The following is a 20,403-nucleotide window of genomic DNA, read 5'->3' as shown; positions in this document are numbered from 1 at the left end:
TGTCATTCCTACTGCATAGGGGCAACTGCTTTGAACCCTATTAACAGTTTCTTTGGTTATTTCCACATTTCTCAATAACATGCTTACACTACAGCTTCTCAGTTTCAGCTCTTACATCTTGACTTACTGCTATGGAAGATGAACAGTTGGTTCTCTCATCCTCTCCTGGAAAATGCACACACACACACACACACAAACACACACACACACACACACTAAATTTCACTTCCCTTAGCCTCTTAAAATATTCATATCATGATATTTGGTCACATCAATATGATGAGGTAAATTTTATTCATAGTTGATCTATAAGGTATACCCTTTTCTTGTATAGTTTTTTGATTTGGTATCAAGCAGTTTTTCTTTTGAGCCTTTCACTGTTGCTATCTTATTTTTAGATTTCCAAGTGCTCTTTTTTTGAAAGCTCCTTGTAGAAATAACAACCTGCTCTTATTTTGTGGCTGAAATAGAGTCTCCTTTCTCTATGAGGATATTAGCAATAGTTATTTTTCTTTTTTAAGTTACCTCTTCCTACATTGTCTCTGTTTTCTACACATTCTCTCTTTTGGTGATTTTTGGTTTTGGTCTCCATCATTCAGGTAGAGGCATTCTTCAAGTGTGTGCCAATCTTGGGGTGTCAGCACATGTTTAAGAGCGTGACGTTAGAAAGCTAAGTGGAGGCTTGCAGGAGCACGAACAGGACTGGGGCTTCATGGCAGGTGGGTCAGAAACAGCAATGTCATTATACAGTGTCTTTTATCTTGGGCTGATCAGGTTCATCAAAGAAGACTCTTCTTGAGCCTTCTGAGAACCTAGTGGGAAAGCAGTGAGAGGTCCTCAGAATTTAATATGGGAATTTTTATCAAACCTCACTGTTTTCAGTACATTATCCCAGCCCTCTATCCAGAGTGGGGCCCAAATGGCCCCCAATCCAGAGTCCCTTTGGTTCACTCTCTCCAGGAAGTCAATTTCTGTCTTCTACTTCTAGGGGTGGGGCATTTGTCAGCTGTGAGGAGTAAGAAAGGGGCTCTGGGGGTCTAACTGCGTTGTAAATAGATTTTCAACTGGTCCTCTGGTTGTCAGCCCGCACGTCTGTCCCCTCCCCTCATGCCTTCACAGATCCCTGATGCTGCCAGTCACTTGAGTCACTCTGAGCTCTGTTGTGCCTGTCAGCTTGTGCTTGGTGTCCCTCCCTGCTGGCTGCGGGCTCAGCGTTCTGGGTTCTGCAAATTCAGTTGCCCTGTATCCTCTTGTCTTCCAGCTTCCAACATCTTGTTGCATTCTTTTCCTCTCATGTTCTCGTGGGCTTATGCCTTTAAAGGAAAATCCCTTTAAACATTTTTTTAATGGGGCTGAAGGATCAGAGCAAAGCCACATGTGTTCAGTCTACCGTTGTTAACCCCAAAAGAGAGAAAGCATCAACACAAAAAGACGTAGAGCACTCACGGCGTGTATATTGACAAGATGGCACTGCCAGGGATTCAGAGCCGAAAGGAGCATCCAGGATTTAACTTTATCACCTGTCTTCCTTAATGCAGTCCCACAAAGTAGTACCAGTTCCCAAATTTATCAATAAGGAACAAGTAGTAATAAGAATCAACATTATTAACTATCTAGTATGATCAGGTATGTACGTCTATTAGGGCTGCCCTACAAAATACCACAGACTGAGTAGCTGTAACAACAGAAGTTTTTCTCGCAGTTTGGGAGGTTAGAAGTTTGAGATCAAGGTGGCTTCTCCGAGGCCTCTCTGCTTGACTCGCCGTCTTCTGATTCTGTCTTCATAGGGCCTCTCCTCTGTGCGTGCACACCCGGGTGATGTTCCATATTATAAGGACACCAGTCGTATTGGCTTAGTATTAATTATTTAACCCTAATTACCTCATTAAAGACCTTATCTCCAAATACAGTCAAATTCTGGGGTATAGGGGTTAGGACTTCAGCATATGAATTTTTGGGGAAACACAATTCAGTCCATAACACCAGGAATTGATCTAGTCACTTTATTTCTATTTATTCATTCATTCCTCATAATAAACCAAGGATTAAGTACTATTAGTATTATTATTATAAATGAGAAAACTTCTGTTTGGAGAACTTAAGTAACTAACTCTAAGCCTCCACAGCTAGAAAGAGATTGTATTTTTTTTGCTGCTGCAACAAATTAGCACAATCTTGGTGGCTTAAAATGACACAAGTTTATTATCTTACAGTTGTGTGGTTGAGAAGCCTGGCGACGGTCTCTGTGGGCTACCGTCAAAGTGTGGCAGCCTGCACTCCATTCTGGAGCCCCTGGGTGCAGTCTGTTCCCTTGCTCTTCCCAGCTTCTAGAGGCTGCTCACATTCCTTGGCTCCAGGCCCCTTCCTCCATCTTCAGAGCCAACGCCGGCAGGTGAAGTTCTTCTCACATTGCATCCCCTGACCTCTTCTGTTTCCCTCTTACAAATTTAAGGACCCTGTGCTTTTAATAGGCCCATCAGGATAATACAAGAGAACTCCCTATCTTAAGATCAGCTTATTAGCTATCTTAATTCCCCTTTGCTTTGTAATATAATCATCTTATGTTGGTGTTGAATTGTGTCTTTCTTTCTTTTCTTTTTTCTTTTTTTTCTTTTTTGAGATAGGGTCTTGCTCTGTCAGCCGGGCTAGAGTGCAGTGGCATCATCATAGCTCACTGCAGCCTCAAACTCCTGGGCTCAAGTTGTCCTCTTGCCTCAGCCTCCCAAATAGCTGGGACTACAGGCACATGCCACCACACCTGACTAATTTTTCTTTTTTCTTTCCTTCCTTCCTTCCTTCTTTCTTTTCTTTTCTATTCTATTCTTTTCTTTTCTTTCTTTTCTTTTGTAGAGAGTGGGTCTCACTCTTGCTGAGGCTGGTCTTGAACTCCTGGGCTCAAGCAATCCTCCTACCTTGGCCTCCCAAAGTGCTACAATTACAGGTGTGAGCCATTACACCTGGCCTTAAATTGTATTTTTCTTTAACTAAGCACTGAGAGGAAGTTTGGCTTAATGAGAAAAGGACTAAAATTGGAGTTGGAATATCTGTGCTCTATTTTTTACTGTACCAACCTCTAGCTAAGTCATCTTTGCCAAACATATATATTTCATGTCTGTTCTGCATCTTTTTGCATTATGTTGTATTTCCCTATAGCAATAGTGATTTTGTCTCCCAGAGGGCATTTTGCAATATCCAGAGAGATTTTTCGTTGTTACGACTGGGGGAAGAGGGAAGTGCTACTGATGTCTTGTTGGTAGAAGCCAGGGATGTTGCTAAACACACTAAGATGCACAGGATACCCTCCTACCCCCAAAGAATTATCTGGCCCCAAATGCCAGTAGTGATAATAGTGAGCCTGAGAAATACTGCCCAATTATTATGTGGGAAACAGATTGCAGGGTTGCAAGAGAGGAAGCCAGGGGATGAGTTAGGAGGAAATGGCTGTGGTCCAGGCAAAAGATGATGGTGCTTTAGACTAACACTGTAGCAATGGAAGTAGAAAAGTAGTAGGATTTTAAATCTATTCTGGAGATAAAAGTGATAGGACATTGAGATGAATTATATGTGAGGAGTGAGGATGGTGTCAAGGATGATTGCCAAGTTGCTATAATGATCTTCCAGGTAGATGGAGATACAGTTACTAAAATGTAGACTTCCAGAGGAATAATAGCTAATACTTAAAATAGATCTTATTTTATGTCAATTCTAGTGGAAGTATATTAAATTAATACATTTAATCTTCATAACAACCCAGTAAGGGAAGTGTTATTAATATCCCCTTTTTATGAATGAAAATTAAGGGGTACAGAGAGGTCAAGTAACTTGCCCAAGATCACCCAGACTGTAGTACAGGTTGTGAATGCATAAAGTCAAATTCCAGAGTCTATGCTCTTAATCACTACATGATTCCACCTTTTGGAAGAACAAATCTAGAGAGAAAGATCAAATCTCTTTCCATGTCTTCATATCCTTCACTCCTAAGTTCAGAGTACATGGTCAATGACTTGAACACTCCCTTGCCAACATTCTCTGTTCTCTTTTTCTGTAATATGTCCATTGTATTCACAAGGCAAAACTCCCAACTTCAATCAGTCAATGGTGTACTTTTTCTGTTCTTGTGCCTGGGGTGCTGAATACTGCTGAAGTCCACAGAGCTTTGGCAACTGCTATAATTACGAGGTCATGGCCACCGCTGTCCGCAGAACTCTCAGCAGCAGATCATCCCTTTGTCTCTCAAGAGATCTTTCTGCCCCACTCTCTGCACTGCCCTCTCCAACTTCACTCTGCTCAAGTCCCCATCTTCCTCTCCACCACACTCAGTACATAACCCTGTGCCCTATTTCACCAAGAAAATATTGATACAAGCACTGGGTTGACATTTCCTCATTCTCTAAACACCTCCTTTGTATAAACCAATCTATATTCCTATCCATAGCTTCTTTCATTCCCAAATTGGTGGAAAAGCTGTCCTTATTCTCAAGTAAGGCGAATCCATCCCTCATCTTGTGCTCAGGATTCCTTCTCACTTGGCTTCCTTCATGGATCATTGTAACATTCTCCCAACCCTTCAACTTCTCTGACCTGTCCTGCACCTGCCCAGCATTTAAAGGTACTCAGTGGTGTGTTATACTTGCATAGAGTATTGTTCTTGTGGCTCTTGCTTAGTTGGCATCAAATGTAGGAAGATAATATTCAGTGTGCTATGGTAACCTTGAATCACAAACGTTTTAGCTCTTTGGGTACAAGGCAATTTTAAATTTTAACCTATGTCTTTAAGACCATACCATAATTAAAAGTTGCTGTTTTCTTTTCCAGTTCCAGAGCAATGATTCAATTCAAATCTTTTAGAAAAAATATGCAATCATATTTGTTTCTCAAAAAGAATAATTTTCATAACCATAAGAAGGAAAAAGCCAGAGGCGCCCTTGCCCTTAAGTATAGATCTACTCTGATGTTGTCTCTTTCCCTGTCCTCCAGTATCTGATCAAATGTGTGTGTGCAGCAGGTGAAATACGGAGGAAGAGCAAAGGGACTAATTCCACTTGTGAGAGATGGAGGGAGGGGGCCACTTTCATGTTTCTTAAGGAGTGTACATTCTTTCCTTCATTTACGCAGTCATTGAAAAGGAGTTATTGAGTTCCTACAATGAGTCAGGTACTAAGGAAAACAAATGCCAAAGCTTCCCTTAAAATCCAGTGGGGATCCAACATCTTTCTAAATCATTAATACAGATCCACAATGCCTTGGCTACAGTTCCAAAGTCCAAAGGATGCTAAAAATGGAAAACTTTTTCAGAAGTTTGCAACTCCTCCTTGGCAGTAAATCTGATCAGAGTGATTTGAAGCTATTTACAGACTTTATTCGAATTATTTAAATACATGCCAAGTATTCAGACATATCACTCAAATAATAATATGTTAAATTTATAGCATGCTGCCCCAGACCTGGCGGGAGTGTTACGAATATGAAAATTCTGCATTTTGAAACACTTCTGGCTGTAAGAGTTTCCATATATGGATGACATGCCTGTATAGAGAGACTAGGGTGAGGAACAAAACATTTATTAAGTACCCCATTGGGCATCAAATAGCATGCAGATTGCCTTAGATGTATTATCTCATTTAGACCTCAGGACAGCCCAGTGAAGAAGGCATTGTGATCCCATTGTGCAAATCAAGAAACTGGGCCTCCACTAGCTTAAGTAACTTGCATAAGGAGAGGGCATAGCCCAGAGTCAAACTCATATCTGTTGACATATGCATGCTGATACATGTATCAAACCATTTAGGAAGGACTTGAGAGAAAATTTGGGTCTGAACGTGGTTGGTCACTCACTCACTTTGTGTCATAAAAGCCATGAAAGGATCCATAGAGCCATATTGGCTCACATTTTTCAGAGTCAGAAGGGGGCCTGCAGTGGAGGCAGACATGGGTGTTGTTTTTAGGGGGTTAGGGAAAATATCAAGAAGAAGTATAATTTGAGCTGATTCTTTAGGCATCGGCAGTCATTTTGCTTGTAAGCTATAAACATGTTTAGTCTACTCTGCTTGATGGAAAAGACCCTTCTGGAATGGGATTCTGGCATCTGTTATGGGAGCTTTCTCCCAGGAGTCTTCCTTATTGTGCTGTGTGAGTGGGGACGGAGCTGAGGTTGATGGTTATGCGTGGGCCTATTCCCTCTGGGGTCAGGAGTCGGTCCCAGAATTTAGGGCCTGCACCCCTGACCTAGCTGCACAGATTCTGAAGCTTAGCGTCCGGGCCACCAGCTAAAGAGTTGATCCTGGGAATCCTGTAAAATATATTTTATTTGAGCAGGAAGCTTATTTTTGTCCTGTGTGGTTGTACATCAAAGTTTTTTCATATGTCTTGGAGCAACGACAAGGATTTGTCTTGGCTTTTCAGGGCTTATGAGGACCTAGATTCCTCTGTGACTTACAGATCACTGTCCTTTTCCCCCTTAGGGCATGAAAAATGCTTCCATCACAAGTTTCTACGGTGACATATTCATTTTTCACCTGGAAGGAACCTGCAAATTGGAAGGTTTGGCTCATAACCTGGGATGGCAGAATGTTGTTAGCACTTCTGTGGTAGGGTTGGGTGAAAGGATGTTGTCTTTATGCTAGGCTCTGAGGTGTTTAATGAGAAAAGGGAACAAACAGAAAAACCAGGGCCAGGTCAGACTCAGGCTATAATCACGGCTGAGCACTGGAAAAGGATTTCCAATAGGGCAGTCCTGCTCCCGGGCATTCCCATTCCGGCTTGACAGGCTGGAAGCCAGACATGCTGGGCTATTCCAGGTGTACCATTAATGGGTCTGTGACTGTCTTATCCTCCTCCGTCCAACGAGGGAGATGAACTCGATAATCTTTAAAGGTCCCTTCTTGCCCCATAATTCTTTGTGTCTATGATTCTAAGTTTTTCATTTCACACTTAAAGTATTTAAGTTATAAAGCCAAAGCAGGTTATAATTTTTTTAAGTGGAAGCCAGAGGGAGGAAATTGGGGAGAGTTGTGCCAGAGGATCACCAAGTGTTGTGTCTGTGACAGGAGAATCAGACAGTGGAGTTAGCACAAGCTCCAAGACCTGCTGTGAACCGACCACACTCCGAGGAGCAGTGCTAACCTCTAATGAATTTAATAAGCCCATCCTGTGATGCGCCTGCTTCATCTGCCAGGCTGGGACAGAGTTGGCATTAGGCTTTGGCTGCCTGCCTAAGGATAATTACCTTTGGTGTGCACCTGTAATGGGAAAATTACTGGGCTGTCTAGTTTCAGAGCTGACACGGGGTGCAGCCTCACTGCATCCCTCTCCAGGTCTGTTTCTGTCGAGCCATAAGCATTGGTTAATAACAGCAGCTGAGAGCCAACGTGGTGTCTTTGTGGAGCAGCACATTATATCTTTGGGCCCAAAGCTTTGCGTATATACCATGCTCTTTCACAACTGGGGGTGGGGTGGGATATCGAATTGCAAAGGGACTCTAAAAGCATGAGAGTGTGTATATTACTGCATTCAAATTTCATTTAAAAAGCATAAAACTATGTAAATAACAGCATGCTTATTTAACTGCAGGGCCTGAGTAATGTTTGATCTGACCACAGAAGCAGTTCATAAAAGGATTTTAAAATGCACCTACTCATTCCTCAAACACGCATGGATCACCTCCATGTGCTAGGGCAGTGCTAGAAGCTGGGACTGCTGAGATGAGCTGGATTTGCCCTCTGCCTGCAAGGGGCTTATTAAGGGAAGACAGACATATAAAGGAATAATTACAGCACAACATAATGCATGGTGGTGGGTCCTGTGATAGTGGTAGGGACAAAGTGCTTTGGAAGAAACACTAGATGGATTTACTGAAGTGTGTCTGTGTGCTTGCATGTGACAAGTGAGCCTTCCCTCAGTGGAGGCGAGGATGCAGCCCAGGCTTAAAGATAAGCATACACTCATTAGATGGCAAGCGTGGGAATGAAATTCTATCATTTCAGGCACAGGGCAGACTTGCTAAGCCACAGAGTAGATATTGAGGAGGTGAGTAGAGAGGAGAGGTTCATTCACTTTGCAGATGGTTCCTCTTCACCCACTATGTCACAGGTGCTGTGAGGACGCTGTGCCCTAGCAGAGGTGACCAAGAAGACAGACCCCACCCTCACAGATCTTACCTTTTGTTTCGAGAGAGAGTCCAAAAATAAGTGAACAGTTAAATAAAAGTTGCAAATTACAATCAAGCAAGTCAACAAACAGATAATGTGGATGTAAATCGTGGTGGATGCTCTGAACGAAGTGGCAAAGGAGCCGAGGTGGAATGGCTGGGTGGACAGGAGGTACAGGGAGGCGAGGTGTACGCCAGGCCGAGAAGAGTAGGAAGGAGTCCGCCTTGAGCAAAGTGGTCAGGAGAGCATGCAGGCCAAAAGAGTGTGTGTGAGGGCTCTGTGGGGGAAAGCAGTCTTTGGGGAACCAGGAGAGACTAACTTGAATGAGGCAATGAATGTGGTGGTGGGAGAGGAGGGGGGTGGCCAGGGAGCAGCTTGGGGGAAGAGCTTGGTGCCCCCTTCACTCCACTCCCACCTGATCTTGCTGCTCCCCAGCTCCCCATGTTCCAAGGGCTTTCCACACACTGACGCTAAAATCCCAAGTCCAGTCAGGCCACATGGGCCTCTTCGGACCTCGTTTCTTACTACTCTTTGCTGGAACCTTCCGGGCATGTTCCCAGAGCAGGAATCGGGCCCCTGCTCCTCCCCCAGCTGGGAATGCTCTGCCCCCGCCATTACCAACACTCGTGCTCACGCTCACGCGAGTCTTTCTCACAAATGCCGTCTCCGGAGAGGCCTGACTTGACCACCATCTCCTGACACCAGAGTAGACACACCCCGCTCCCTGACACTCTATCTCCTTGCCCTGCTTTGTTTTTTTATAACACTTAATGGTCGCTACCAAGTATTTTAGATGCATTTCCTTGTTTATCTGTTCATCTTCGGTGTCCTCCACTGGCACGTGCGTTTCCTGAAGTGCACGTATCAGGGCAGGGCTGCCTTCGCGAGTGTGTGACCCTAGCAGTTGAACAGGGCCACGTGCTCAAGAAGGACACTGTGCTTGGAGTCATCCTCTGCTGTCGCTGCCTTGAAATTCTTTTTTTTTTTTTTTTTGAGACAGAGTCTCGCTTTGTTGCCCAGGCTAGAATGAGTGCCGTGGCGTCAGCCTAGCTCACAGCAACCTCAAACTCCTGGGCTTAAGCGATCCTACTGCCTCAGCCTCCCGAGTAGCTGGGACTACAGGCATGCGCCACCATGCCTGGCTAATTTTTCTATATAGATTTTTAGTTGGCCATATAATTTCTTTCTATTTTTAGTAGAGACGGGGGTCTCGCTCTTGCTCAGGCTGGTCTCGAACTCCTGACCTCGAGCGATCCACCTGCCTCGGCCTCCCAGAGTGCTAGGATTACAGGCGTGAGCCACTGCGCCCGGCCTGCCTTGAAATTCTTAACAATTTTATCCTCAAACGAACGTGTGTATTGAGTGAAGTCCAGTGGAGCCGTGGAGCATGCACAGAGAGCACGAGCAGAGGCAGTGCACACTCATGCCGCTCACTCACTGGGCAGGAGGGAGTGGCCTGAGATGTCAGGAGCCCACCCACACACAGCTACCACGTGAGGAAAGAGGCCCTGAAGACTTGGCTCTCCTCTGTACAGAGTCCCACAGCTCACGCAGTGCCCTGGTGGAGAACCCAGCCCTGATATCTTAGCCACAGCTGACTGGACCGTATCACTGTGTTACCAGGTAGCAGGAAGTCGTCTGCCTTTGAGGGGGCCTGGCGGGATGGGTGCCCAATGGGAGCACTCTGAACTGAGAGGTGGTGAGTCAGTCAGATCCTTCTTTGGGAGAAGCATACCTGCTGGGTGAGCCAAGAGGAAGCGGACCTTTTCTTACTCTTTTGTGCCCTGAACTAAGGACTAGAAATTGGGCAGAGAAAGACACTAACATTTGTAGGAACCTACTACAGGCCAGACATTTTGTAGTTGCAAGAAGCTACCACTTCTTCAGCAGAACCATCTTGTATCCATGACATGACAAGTGTAAGGACAAAAAAAGTAGGCTAAGCATAGCTGAATGAAAGGATAAAAAAATGTTTCATTGATGTGATCATTCAACTGCTGATTCAATGCTAGCAATCACCTATCTCAAAATGTATTGTCACATGAAACAATACCTATATTTGTTTCAGCTGTTAGTAGGCTATTCTGTTCCTAGCAGCATTCCTGATGGAGATGCTAGTCATTGTCCCAAGATATCAACCTTTTCTTTCCTCTTCCTTCTTCTGCCTTTATCTGCCATTGGCACCCACGGGCATGGACTCATTTCTTTGGGAGCTCTCTGTCAGCTGATGAATTTGTAGGACTCTCATATGGAATTTTGTCTTTTCCACTAGTATCATGGGGTTTCAGGACACATCTATTCAATATTTAAGGATGCATTTTTATTACTCTATTTTAGTGCCCTATTTTGCTGCATTGAATTAATCTTTGTGTCATAGTAGTATTATAAATTTGGAGTGGTAACTTAGTTGTAGCTGTGTGTGTGTGCGTGTGTGTGATTCTTGGAACAATAGGCAATTAGCCTACTGCTTTGTGTCTAGATTTATGAGGTACAATTGTAGGAAATTTGCAGCCTAAATCTTAACAGTGGGGCAAATTGAGATGGGGACATAAAGCACGCAGGTAATCAATACAACACTTTTAAACAGGAGTTTCATGAAGGTGAGGTTGTTTTAAATTATTAATGTCTTTTGGAAGCAAGAGACAAAGTGAGGGTGTAGAAAGGCAATGAAGGCTGAGAGATGAGAAAACTGTCTCCTAATGAAAGAAGCTGAATCTTCATGCTTTGTCTCCAGTGGCCACAAGTGGTTAGTTATTATACTGAACCATATGAAATTGCTGATATTCTGCTTTTTTGTTTGGTTGGTTTTTTTTTTTTGAGACAGAGTCTCACACTGTCACCCGGGCTAGAGTGAGGGCTGTGGCGTCAGCCTAGCTCACAGCAACCTCAAACTCCTGGGCTCAAGTGATCCTCCTGCCTCAGCCTCCCGAGTAGCTGGGACTACAGGCATGTGCCACCATGCCTGGCTAATTTTTTCTATATATATTTTTAGTTGTCCATATGATTTCTTTCTATTTTTAGTAAAGACGGGGGTCTCGCTCTTGCTCAGGCTGGTCTCGAACTCCTGAGCTCAAACAATCCTCCCGCCTCGGCCTCCCAGAGTGCTAGGATTACAGGCGTGAGCCACCGTGCCTGGCCTTGATATTCTACTTTTTTGACCTATTTTAGCTAAGATAATTATAGCCTCAATTAGCAATGACTCAAGCTTCTAAAAAAAGTAAAGAAGAATCATTTCTTACTGCTGTTACTATTATGTATTTATTACATAATAAACACATGTTTTCTGAAGAAAAGAGAAATTCAGGTAAGTAAAAAGAAAAATAATCACATATACACATGATATATTTATACATGCTTTTTTTGCTTATTTCTTAGAATTTCCATCTTTCTGCTTATTCTGCCCATCTGTTCTTGCATGCTGTCTGCTTTATGCAGTAGAGCCCATGCCATATTAATCATAATTGTTTTAAATTTCTTCTGTAAAGAAACTGCTGTTAATAGGTCTTGAGTAATGCGGTGGTAAGGTGTGGGGGGAGGGGAAGCATTCTGTGATTAGGTCTCAGTCCCTTAGTGACGTTGTGCCTCTGGGCTGTGAACTTCACAAGTACTTCTTAGGTTTTGTATCCCTATTAGGTGGGACAGGATGGCTAGAGTGGGCTGGAGTTGGCCATTTTTCTTCCCCAGGTCGGTTAGGGTCTGAAAAACCCTCCACAGATTAGGCTCTAATAACATAGTTCCTCCTCAGGGCAGGCCTTGTTAAGAACAGAATGCTCTGGCTTGTTTCAAAATGGTTCCTTTTCCTCTCCCCCTACCGAAGAAAGTGAAGTTCAATTTTTTTCCAATATTCACTGTGAGAACCTGGTTAAGCTTCTGGATGTAAAACTCACAAAAATATGGGGCTTTTCTGTGACTGGGTCCCCCTGGAGTTTTGACTCACACACCTGCCCACACTGATCCTACAGCAGTTCATCAATTAGAGTTTAGGTTTCTCACTTCCATACTGGTTCCCATGGAAGTTTCTGTTCCGGGGTTGCTGCTGTGGTAAATCGTGATTCTCTGTATACGCTTGTCTGTCTCTCCGATTTTGGGGATGGGGTTTCCCTGTGACTTCATTTCTCTGATGGATCCAAGAATAGTTGTTGATTTTTCCATTTATTCAGCTTTTTATTTGTTAGGACAGAATGTTGACTGCCAAGCTCCCTACTTGCAAGCTGAAAGTCTATAACCTCATTTTCCCCTTTAACAATATATTGTGAATATATTTGATACCAGTAAGTAAATTTTTAATAGTTTGGTACATATTTCATTGTACGGATATACCATAATTGATTTGAGAACTAGCAAAAATGAATGGTTAGAAGCAGAATTTCTGGAATAAGACTGCCTGGATTCAAATTCACCTCTCCACTTACTAGGTAGATAGATGACGGGGAGCAAATTAGTTCACTTCCTTATGCCTAATTTTTCTCATCTGCAAAATAGATAATGCTAGTACTTATGTAATGGGGTTATTGGGAGGATTAGGTGAGTTAGTATATATGTAAATCTTCTAGAATAGTCCCTAGCACATAGTGCTTGTGTGAATATGTCAGACATTTATTTAACCCTTCCTCTGCTATTGACCATTTCAGTTATTTCCAATTTTTTTTTTACCATGATAGATAATCCTGCAATTTCTCTATTTAGATCAGAATCTTTATAAACATCCTTAACTATGTCCTTAGCATATGTGTCAATTAGGATTCTGTTTTGACTATAAGTGACAGAAAATCCAACTCAAACTGGCTTGAGTAAAATGGATAAGTAGACAGTGCTATGGTCTGAATGTTCAGACCATTTTTTCCTCCAAAATTTCACATGTTGGAATCCTAATCCCCCTGGGGGTGGTATTGGGAGGTGGGGCCTTTTGGGAGGTGATTAGGTGAGGTGATTAGGTCATGGGAGTGAAATCCTCATGAATAGAATTAGTTCCTTTATAAAGGGGGCCTCAGAGAGTTGCCCTGCCCATTCCACCATGTGGGGATGCAGAGAGAAGGCACTGTCTGAGAACCAGGAGTCTATGCACCTGGAAGAAGGCACTCACCAGAGACCAAATCTGCTGGTGCCTTAATCTTGGGCTTCCCAGCCTCCAGAACGGTGGTCAATAAATTGCTCTTGTTTATAAGCCACCCAGTTCAGGGTATTTTTCTTTTAATTCTATGGAAAAATCCCACAAATTTTATTATATTCCTTTTTAAAATGGGGAACTACTATACAAGTAAGCATGATCAAAACTCTGTTAGAGCTGGTTAATACTAATCTTTTATTATTACCTTGAATTCTCTCTAGTAGTGTCCAGGAAATTATGTTTAGGGTCCATATGAAAGAAAATAGCAATTTGCATTGGCCTTGGAGACACAGGAGGAGCTGTCGTCTTTCATCAACAGGTCAATGCCACACGCAACCATCCCCAGGGTATCAGACACCTGGATAGCTAGCTGCTTCCGTTGTTCACTCCATGAGCACATCATCCCCACACCACCTAGTGAGCAGTTGCTTTGCATCCTCCCATCTGTTTGAACAATGTAACATGGTGCCAACCACACGGCTTCCCACGACAGTGACACGCATGGCCCGTCCATGAGACTCTTTAACATACTTCTGGAACAGGTATGGAGCTTCACAGAGAGTAAGATGGCTTAGATTAGCCAAATGGGGCTTATCTCGAGCCAAGATCTCTTCTTCCCTAATGTGACATCTGTGAAAACCACAACTTGGCAGCCACGAGCTATATGTCTTGATCTGCTTGTTCTTCTTTTGCCTGGATTACTTCCTCTTGAATGTAAAGTCTATTGGTTTATTACAGAGGACATTATAAAGGATAGCTGAACAGCCAAATGAAGAGGTATATATGATGAGGTCTGGAAGGGTCCTGGGCACAGGAGCTTCTTTCTGTCCTGGCCGAGTTGGGGTGCCCTCCTGGCACATGCATCCAGTTCACTAACCTGGAGGCTGCAGCTCAGTGTCTTTTATTTTAGCAGCTTGAAATAAGATAGATAGATACTTAAAAATAATAATAAATGTATTGGCTCATATAGCTACAAAGTCTGGGGCTATCTCTGGTGCTGCTTGATCCAGGTACTGAAACATTTCTAGCAGGACCCGGCACCTTTCTACGTCTGCACCTTCCCCTTTTCCATACTGGATTTATCCTCAGGCTTCATATGGTGAAAAAATGTCTCAAGATAAGTCCTCCTGGATCCAAGTCCAACAAACAGGGGGGACAGTTTCTCTTTCTCAGAACTAGATAAAAGTCCTTGACCATATTGGGTCATGATCCCATCCTTGAATGAACTACTATGGCTGGAGGGTGAAAGTACTGATGACTTAGCCCTGCAGCTGGAGTGGTATCAGGCCAACCCAAATCACAGGAAATCATAATGGGGAGAGGGTGGCTTCACAATTTGAAATACTAACAAAAATACAGGAGTCGGGGGAAGATACTGAGTGGCCAAAAAATAAAAAAAATCTTCTTGTAATTAATTTCTTAGATGGGGTATTTCTGGGTGATAGGAAATATACATTTTAAGACTTTTGATATATTTTGCCAATTTTTGTGCTTCAAAAATATGTACCAATATGCTTTCTCACTAATAGTAAAAGAAAAGGGCCATTTTTCTGGCATTGTGGCCAATGCTGGCTATATTAGCATAAGAAAATTGTATTTTTCTCAATCCACTAGGTAAAAAAATTTCAATTTATATTTCTTTGCAAATTGAATTGCATATTAGTATGATATATTTTTATATGTTTATTGGCTATGTACATTTATTCTTTTGTAAATTATGGCACTTCATTGATTCTGAGACACCGTTGTTTATAAAACACACCACTATTTTATATACCACCAAGAAATTTTTAAAAATAACACTCTCTGCTACTAAACTATTATACAAATACTTATTTTCGTTTGAAAGAGCTACTCTGATTTTAGAGATGTCAAAACATCTCTAATATGCATCTTGAATCAATGAAATAGGGTACCTATCTATTAATGTTCTCATCTTTATTACATATTCTTTGTTTACTTATTAAATTTGTTGGTGATTTATTGCAGATATTTTCCCCATTTGTCATTCCATTTATAATTTTATGATGGTGTTTTAAAAAGCATATAGAAGTTTTTGTGAAGTAAAATCTATCAGTGTTTTCATTTGCTGTTTTGGCCTTCGATGTAATGTTTTCCATCCTTAGACTATTACATTATTTACATAAACTTACTTCTAACATTTCTCCTATTTTATTTTTTAATTCTATATTTAATCCACTAGACTTTATTTCATTGTGTGAAAAGGAAAAGTTTCAAACTTTGTTTTTTCTCTCTACACTTCTCTCTACATTTAATCTACCTGGAATTTATTTCATTGTGTAAAAGGAAAAGCTTCAAACTTTATTTTTTCAAATAGTTACCTATACATGCACCATTTATTAAATAAGCCATAATTTCCCTACTGATCTAAAAGATCACCTTTATTGTGTACTCTATGTCTATACAAATGGGTCTATTCATAATAATATAATAATCTACCTCTATTTTCTCATATCAGTACCACATTGTTTAAATTAGTATATCTTTCTAGTATGTTCTAATACCATATTTTATGGATTCTAAGATATTGTTTACATCTTAAGATATCTAAAATCAGTGTCTTACAATAGAAAATAAAAAGAATTATATCACAACTGGCAACATTTAAAATTTTTATTTTTTAATAAATGTAAAAATGTTTGTCTTATAGTCAATAATACCTTAGATTCAATAAATTATGGTGTATGAAAATGCATATCTATCCTTCTTATACATCTTTTTCAATATTTTGTCTCTTCTTGTCTATTTACTCTTCCAGATTAATATTAGAACCACTTTGTCAAAATATTTTGTGCTTTAATGAGGTAAGTTTCTAGATTAATGTAGGGAGAATAATCATCTTTACATCTTTAATATTTAAAATATTAAATATTTTCCACCATGAGAATATTTTCTTCAACATGTCATGCTTCTCCACTTATTAAATTATTCTTTTACTACCATTGGTAAAGTTTTATAGATTTTTTTTCATGTAACTTTCACATATTTCTTTCTAGACTTATTAATATCAACTTCAATGTTTTTGTGTGTATATGCAAACATGAATGGGATCTATTTTGTGTTATATTTTTTAAATGATTATTGCTACTGTATGGAAAAGCTACTGACATTTATTTTGGTAGAATGAGTTTATCCTGGGAAATTGAATGTCAGAAAAGAAATTATGGAATGAGCAAAGGATGAAGGATCCACAAAGTGGGAGGTCCGAGAGGAGGGAAATCAGGAGGGAGTAGTGTCCTCAAAGACAGGAGGAGAGTCTGAAGACAAACACTTGCCATAAAAACAACTCCGATCATTTTACTGAACATTTACTCTCTGCCAAGTAGTGTGTGTGGAGTTTATGTAATCCTCAAAACAATCCCACAGAGTAGATACATTTCTTATACAGAAGAGGAAACTGGGGCCCAGAGAGATAAAAATTTCTCTGGATCAAACAATTGGTCAATAGGAGAGATGAACTTTAAATCCTGGACATGTGACCCCAGAGCCACTAACCTCTTAAACACTAAGTGATATAGCTCTTCCACTTCTTCTTTTACCTTACTGAAGAGAAATACCTCCTAAGCAGCACAAACAGAAAACCGGGAAAGATGGCATTTGGCCCTTGATAGATGGGTGGGACTTTGGCAACAGAAATGGGGAAAGCCAGATAGGTTTGCCAGATTTAGCAAATAAAAATACATGACACACAATTAAATTTGAATTTCAGATGAATAATTTTTTTTTTTTAGTATAAATATGTCCCCATTGTATAGCATGATCCAATTCGGGCAGAATTCTCACTCTTCCCTGTAACTTTTTACTTCTGTACTTTATAGCTCCTGTTATTCATCTCTATGGGACACCCTAACCTTTCTTTTTGCCAATCTTAATGTGACCTACCATTCAAGGCACAGCCCATCCATATTAACTATCATTTGCTCTTCCTCCCACTTACAGAATGCATTCATATAAATGACCTCTTTTGATGTACAAAGCAGTCATGCACGTCAGCACGTTATGCGTTATTATTGACCCCTTTTGTAAATGAGAAAACAAGCTTGGATCCAAGTTACACAGATCATCCATTCAAGTAATAGGGATTCCAGAGTCTTTTGACGGCTACTTTCATCCTTTTTCCACTCATCCACACTGAGCCTAATGCCAGCCTTCCACTTTCTCAAGGCACAGGTGCCTCTCCTGTGCATTGACCTCTCAATTTGGCTCTTGATTTAAAGTTTACTCTTATTGTTCAAAATATGTAAATCTTATTTTTGCAATAACACTTACATTCTCCCAGAACAGAAATCTGCCTTGTATAACTTTTGCCCCTACCCTTCATGCATATCGAGTTCAAAGTGATGAATTTTCTAAAAATCCTGTTGAATGGCCTTGAATAGCCACCCACGTCTGAACAACCTTTCAACTGCCATGAGTTTTTGGCAGAGTGAGTCTTTTTTTTTTTTAATTTCAAAATATTAGAGGGGTACAAATGTTTTTGTTACATCGATAGTTTTATAATGCTTAAGTAAGGGCTACAAGTGTGCCCATCACCCAAATAGTGTTCACTGTACCTGTTAGACAGCTTTTTACCCCTCTCCTCCTCTCCTCTCCCCCCTACTTGATTTCCAATGAGTTTTACTTCTCTCTGTGTCCATGTATGCCCATCGGTTAGTTCCAAATTATTAGAGAATACATGTGGTGTTTGTTTTTCCATTTTGAGATACTTCACTTAGGAAAATGGTCTCCAGTTCTGTCCACATTTCTATAAAAAAAACATTAATTTCTTTCCTTTTATGGCTGAGTAGTACTCCATGGTGTGTGTGTGTATATATATATATATATATATATATATATATATATATACACACACACCACATTTTGTTAATTCACTCATGAATTGATGGGCACTTTGGTTGATTCCACATCTTTGCAATTGTGAATTGTGCTGCAATAAACATTCGAGTGCAGGTGTCCTTTTGATAAAATGATGACTTTTCCTTTGGCTAGATACCCGAGAGTGAGATTGATGGATCAAATGGTAGGTCTACTTTTAGGTCCTTGAGAAATATCCATACTGTTTTCCATAGGGGTTGCACTATTATAGTTTGCAGTCCCACCAACAGTGTATAAGTGTTCCATTCTCTCTGCATCCACACCGGCATCTATGGTTTTTGGACTTTTTAGGAATAGCCATTCTGACAGGGATAAGGTGATGTCTCAGTGTGGTTTTAATTTGCATTTCCCTGATGATTAGAGACATTGAGCATTTTTTCATATGTTTGTTAGCCATTTGTCTATCTCTCTTGAAAAGCTTCTGTTCATGTCTTTTGCCCACTTTTTAACGGGGTTGTTTGTTTTTTTTTCTTGCTGATTTGTTTGAGTTCTTTGTAGATTCTGGATATTGGCCCTTTTTGGATGTATAGTTTGCAAATATTTTCTCCCATTCTGTAGGTCGTCTATTTGCTCTTAATTATTTCCTTAGTTGTGCAGAAGGTTTCTGCAGTATAGGTACCAGCTCTTCTTTGTATGTCTGGTAGAATTCGGTTGTGAATCCATCTGGTCCAGGTTTTTGTTGTTGTTGTGCTTGGAGGATTTTTTTATTGCTGCTTTGATCTTGCGGCTCATTGCTTGTCTGATTGAGTCTTGGGAGATTGTGTATGTCCAGGAATTTGCCCATTTTCTCTATGTTTTCTAGTTTATATGCATAGAGATTTTCATAGTATTCATGGATAATATTTTGTATTTGTGTAGTATCAGTTGTAATATCTCCTTTTCCATTTCTGATTGAGCTTATTTGGGTCCTTAGTACTTGTGACTAAAATTGTTTTTTTTTTTAAATTTTGTTTTTCAGAGAATGCCAAAAATTTCTTGCTTCCAAAATGTAGTCAAATATTCTTCCCTAATATCTCCAGCTTAGAATTTTCTTCTGGATAGCCATTTCCGTCCACCACAGAAATGTCCAGAACAAATAACCAAGGAATAAGCTAATTTATCTAACAGTAATTCATTCTTCTGTTCTTCATTCAACAACATTTAATGACATGTGCAATATGCTAGACATCATGTTAGGCAGTGGAGATCAAAGATGAGAGAGAGTAGTCCTGTTCAAGGAATTCAGTCTGTTAGAAGTGATTCAACTTTATGCTAATGCCAGAGGACAAACCCAACAGATAAATGTTATGGAAATTCAGAGGTAGAAGATATTTACTTCCAGCTTTGAAGAAAAGAAAGTGTAAGTATAATTTTTAACCTTGCTTCCACTCTCAAATTCACACAGCCAGTTCTGAAGTATTAATTATGTGGATGGTAGCCTCAGAATAATTGCTGTGTTTATTTCAAGAATTTTAAAAAGGACTAAATGCTATTGTGAAAAAATGAAAACTCAATCAGAGACATTAGAGGAAGCTGTTAAGTACAATGGGGAAGGTTAAGTGTTCACACCCCCTCCCATCTCAGGCTCCTCTGCTCCAGTGAGAAATGACATAACACACTCTCTGCCTTTTGTAACCATTATTCTTTTGCTTATAGCCATTCTGTAGAATGGTTCCCTTTCTCTCTACCTTTCTCCATCTCTTCTTCCCCTCTTATGTTATAGACATGTCTTTCTTCCATGACTTATTTATCCCAGCAGTCTGCAGTAGCCACCTTTCCTAATTTATTTCTTGAAACTTCCTTTTTTGCATCATTCATTCATCTCTCATGCCAGCTGGGAAAACTGGTGTTTGTAATTGTCATTCGGTAATTGGTATTCAATGAATGAATATTGGCTTGAATAACTCAGCTACAAAATAATAATACTTTACATTTTTATATCACTTTCTAGTTTCTTAAATATTTTTGTAAATTTCAAAGACCTTCTGACATTAGTTGGCTTTATATTGTGTAGACCATAGGAGAGAAACTTGGACCCTATATCAACATTTGATTTAGGGCCAACACCCTGTAAGTCTAAGCTTGCTCTTGTGTCCATTGTCTCCTGCTCAAGACTTCCTAAGGTTCACCCACCACCACCACTACCTCCATGAGTGAATGCATGCTCTTTTTACTTCTGTTAAGCTTCAAGTCAGTGGGCTGCCCTCTGGCTGGTGGGACTGTTTCTCTATAAAATGCTTGTACACGTGCTACACTTTCTGTGCTGGCCCTCCC

The 20,403-nt window shown here is 40.7% G+C and overlaps 1 protein-coding gene across 16 annotated transcripts in view; it reads left to right on the top strand.

The window, feature by feature from the left end:
- The window catches only part of LOC123635533, a 76,475-nt gene that overhangs the window by 28,671 nt on the left and 27,401 nt on the right, over positions 1 to 20,403 (top strand). For 5 of the 16 annotated variants that reach the window (XR_006734147.1, XR_006734145.1, XM_045547781.1 and 2 more), the window contains exon 2: positions 16,034 to 16,079. The exons of 6 other annotated variants lie outside the window; for them this stretch is intronic. Coding sequence is in view for 4 of the 10 variants with exons in the window: in XM_045547781.1 (XP_045403737.1) it covers positions 16,075 to 16,079 (5 nt within the window). In the remaining 6 variants the exon portion in view is untranslated. Of the gene's footprint in view, positions 1 to 6,461; positions 6,541 to 16,033; positions 16,080 to 19,466; positions 19,490 to 20,403 lie in introns of those variants that run through there. 5 more of the 16 variants (XR_006734143.1, XR_006734146.1, XR_006734144.1 and 2 more) reach the window with 3 other exon arrangements.

This window comes from Lemur catta, chromosome 3 (assembly GCF_020740605.2).
Source record: "Lemur catta isolate mLemCat1 chromosome 3, mLemCat1.pri, whole genome shotgun sequence".
NCBI lineage: Eukaryota > Metazoa > Chordata > Mammalia > Primates > Lemuridae > Lemur > Lemur catta.
Note: the sequence above shows the minus strand (reverse complement) of the source record. Positions and strands in the feature narration are given on the sequence as shown.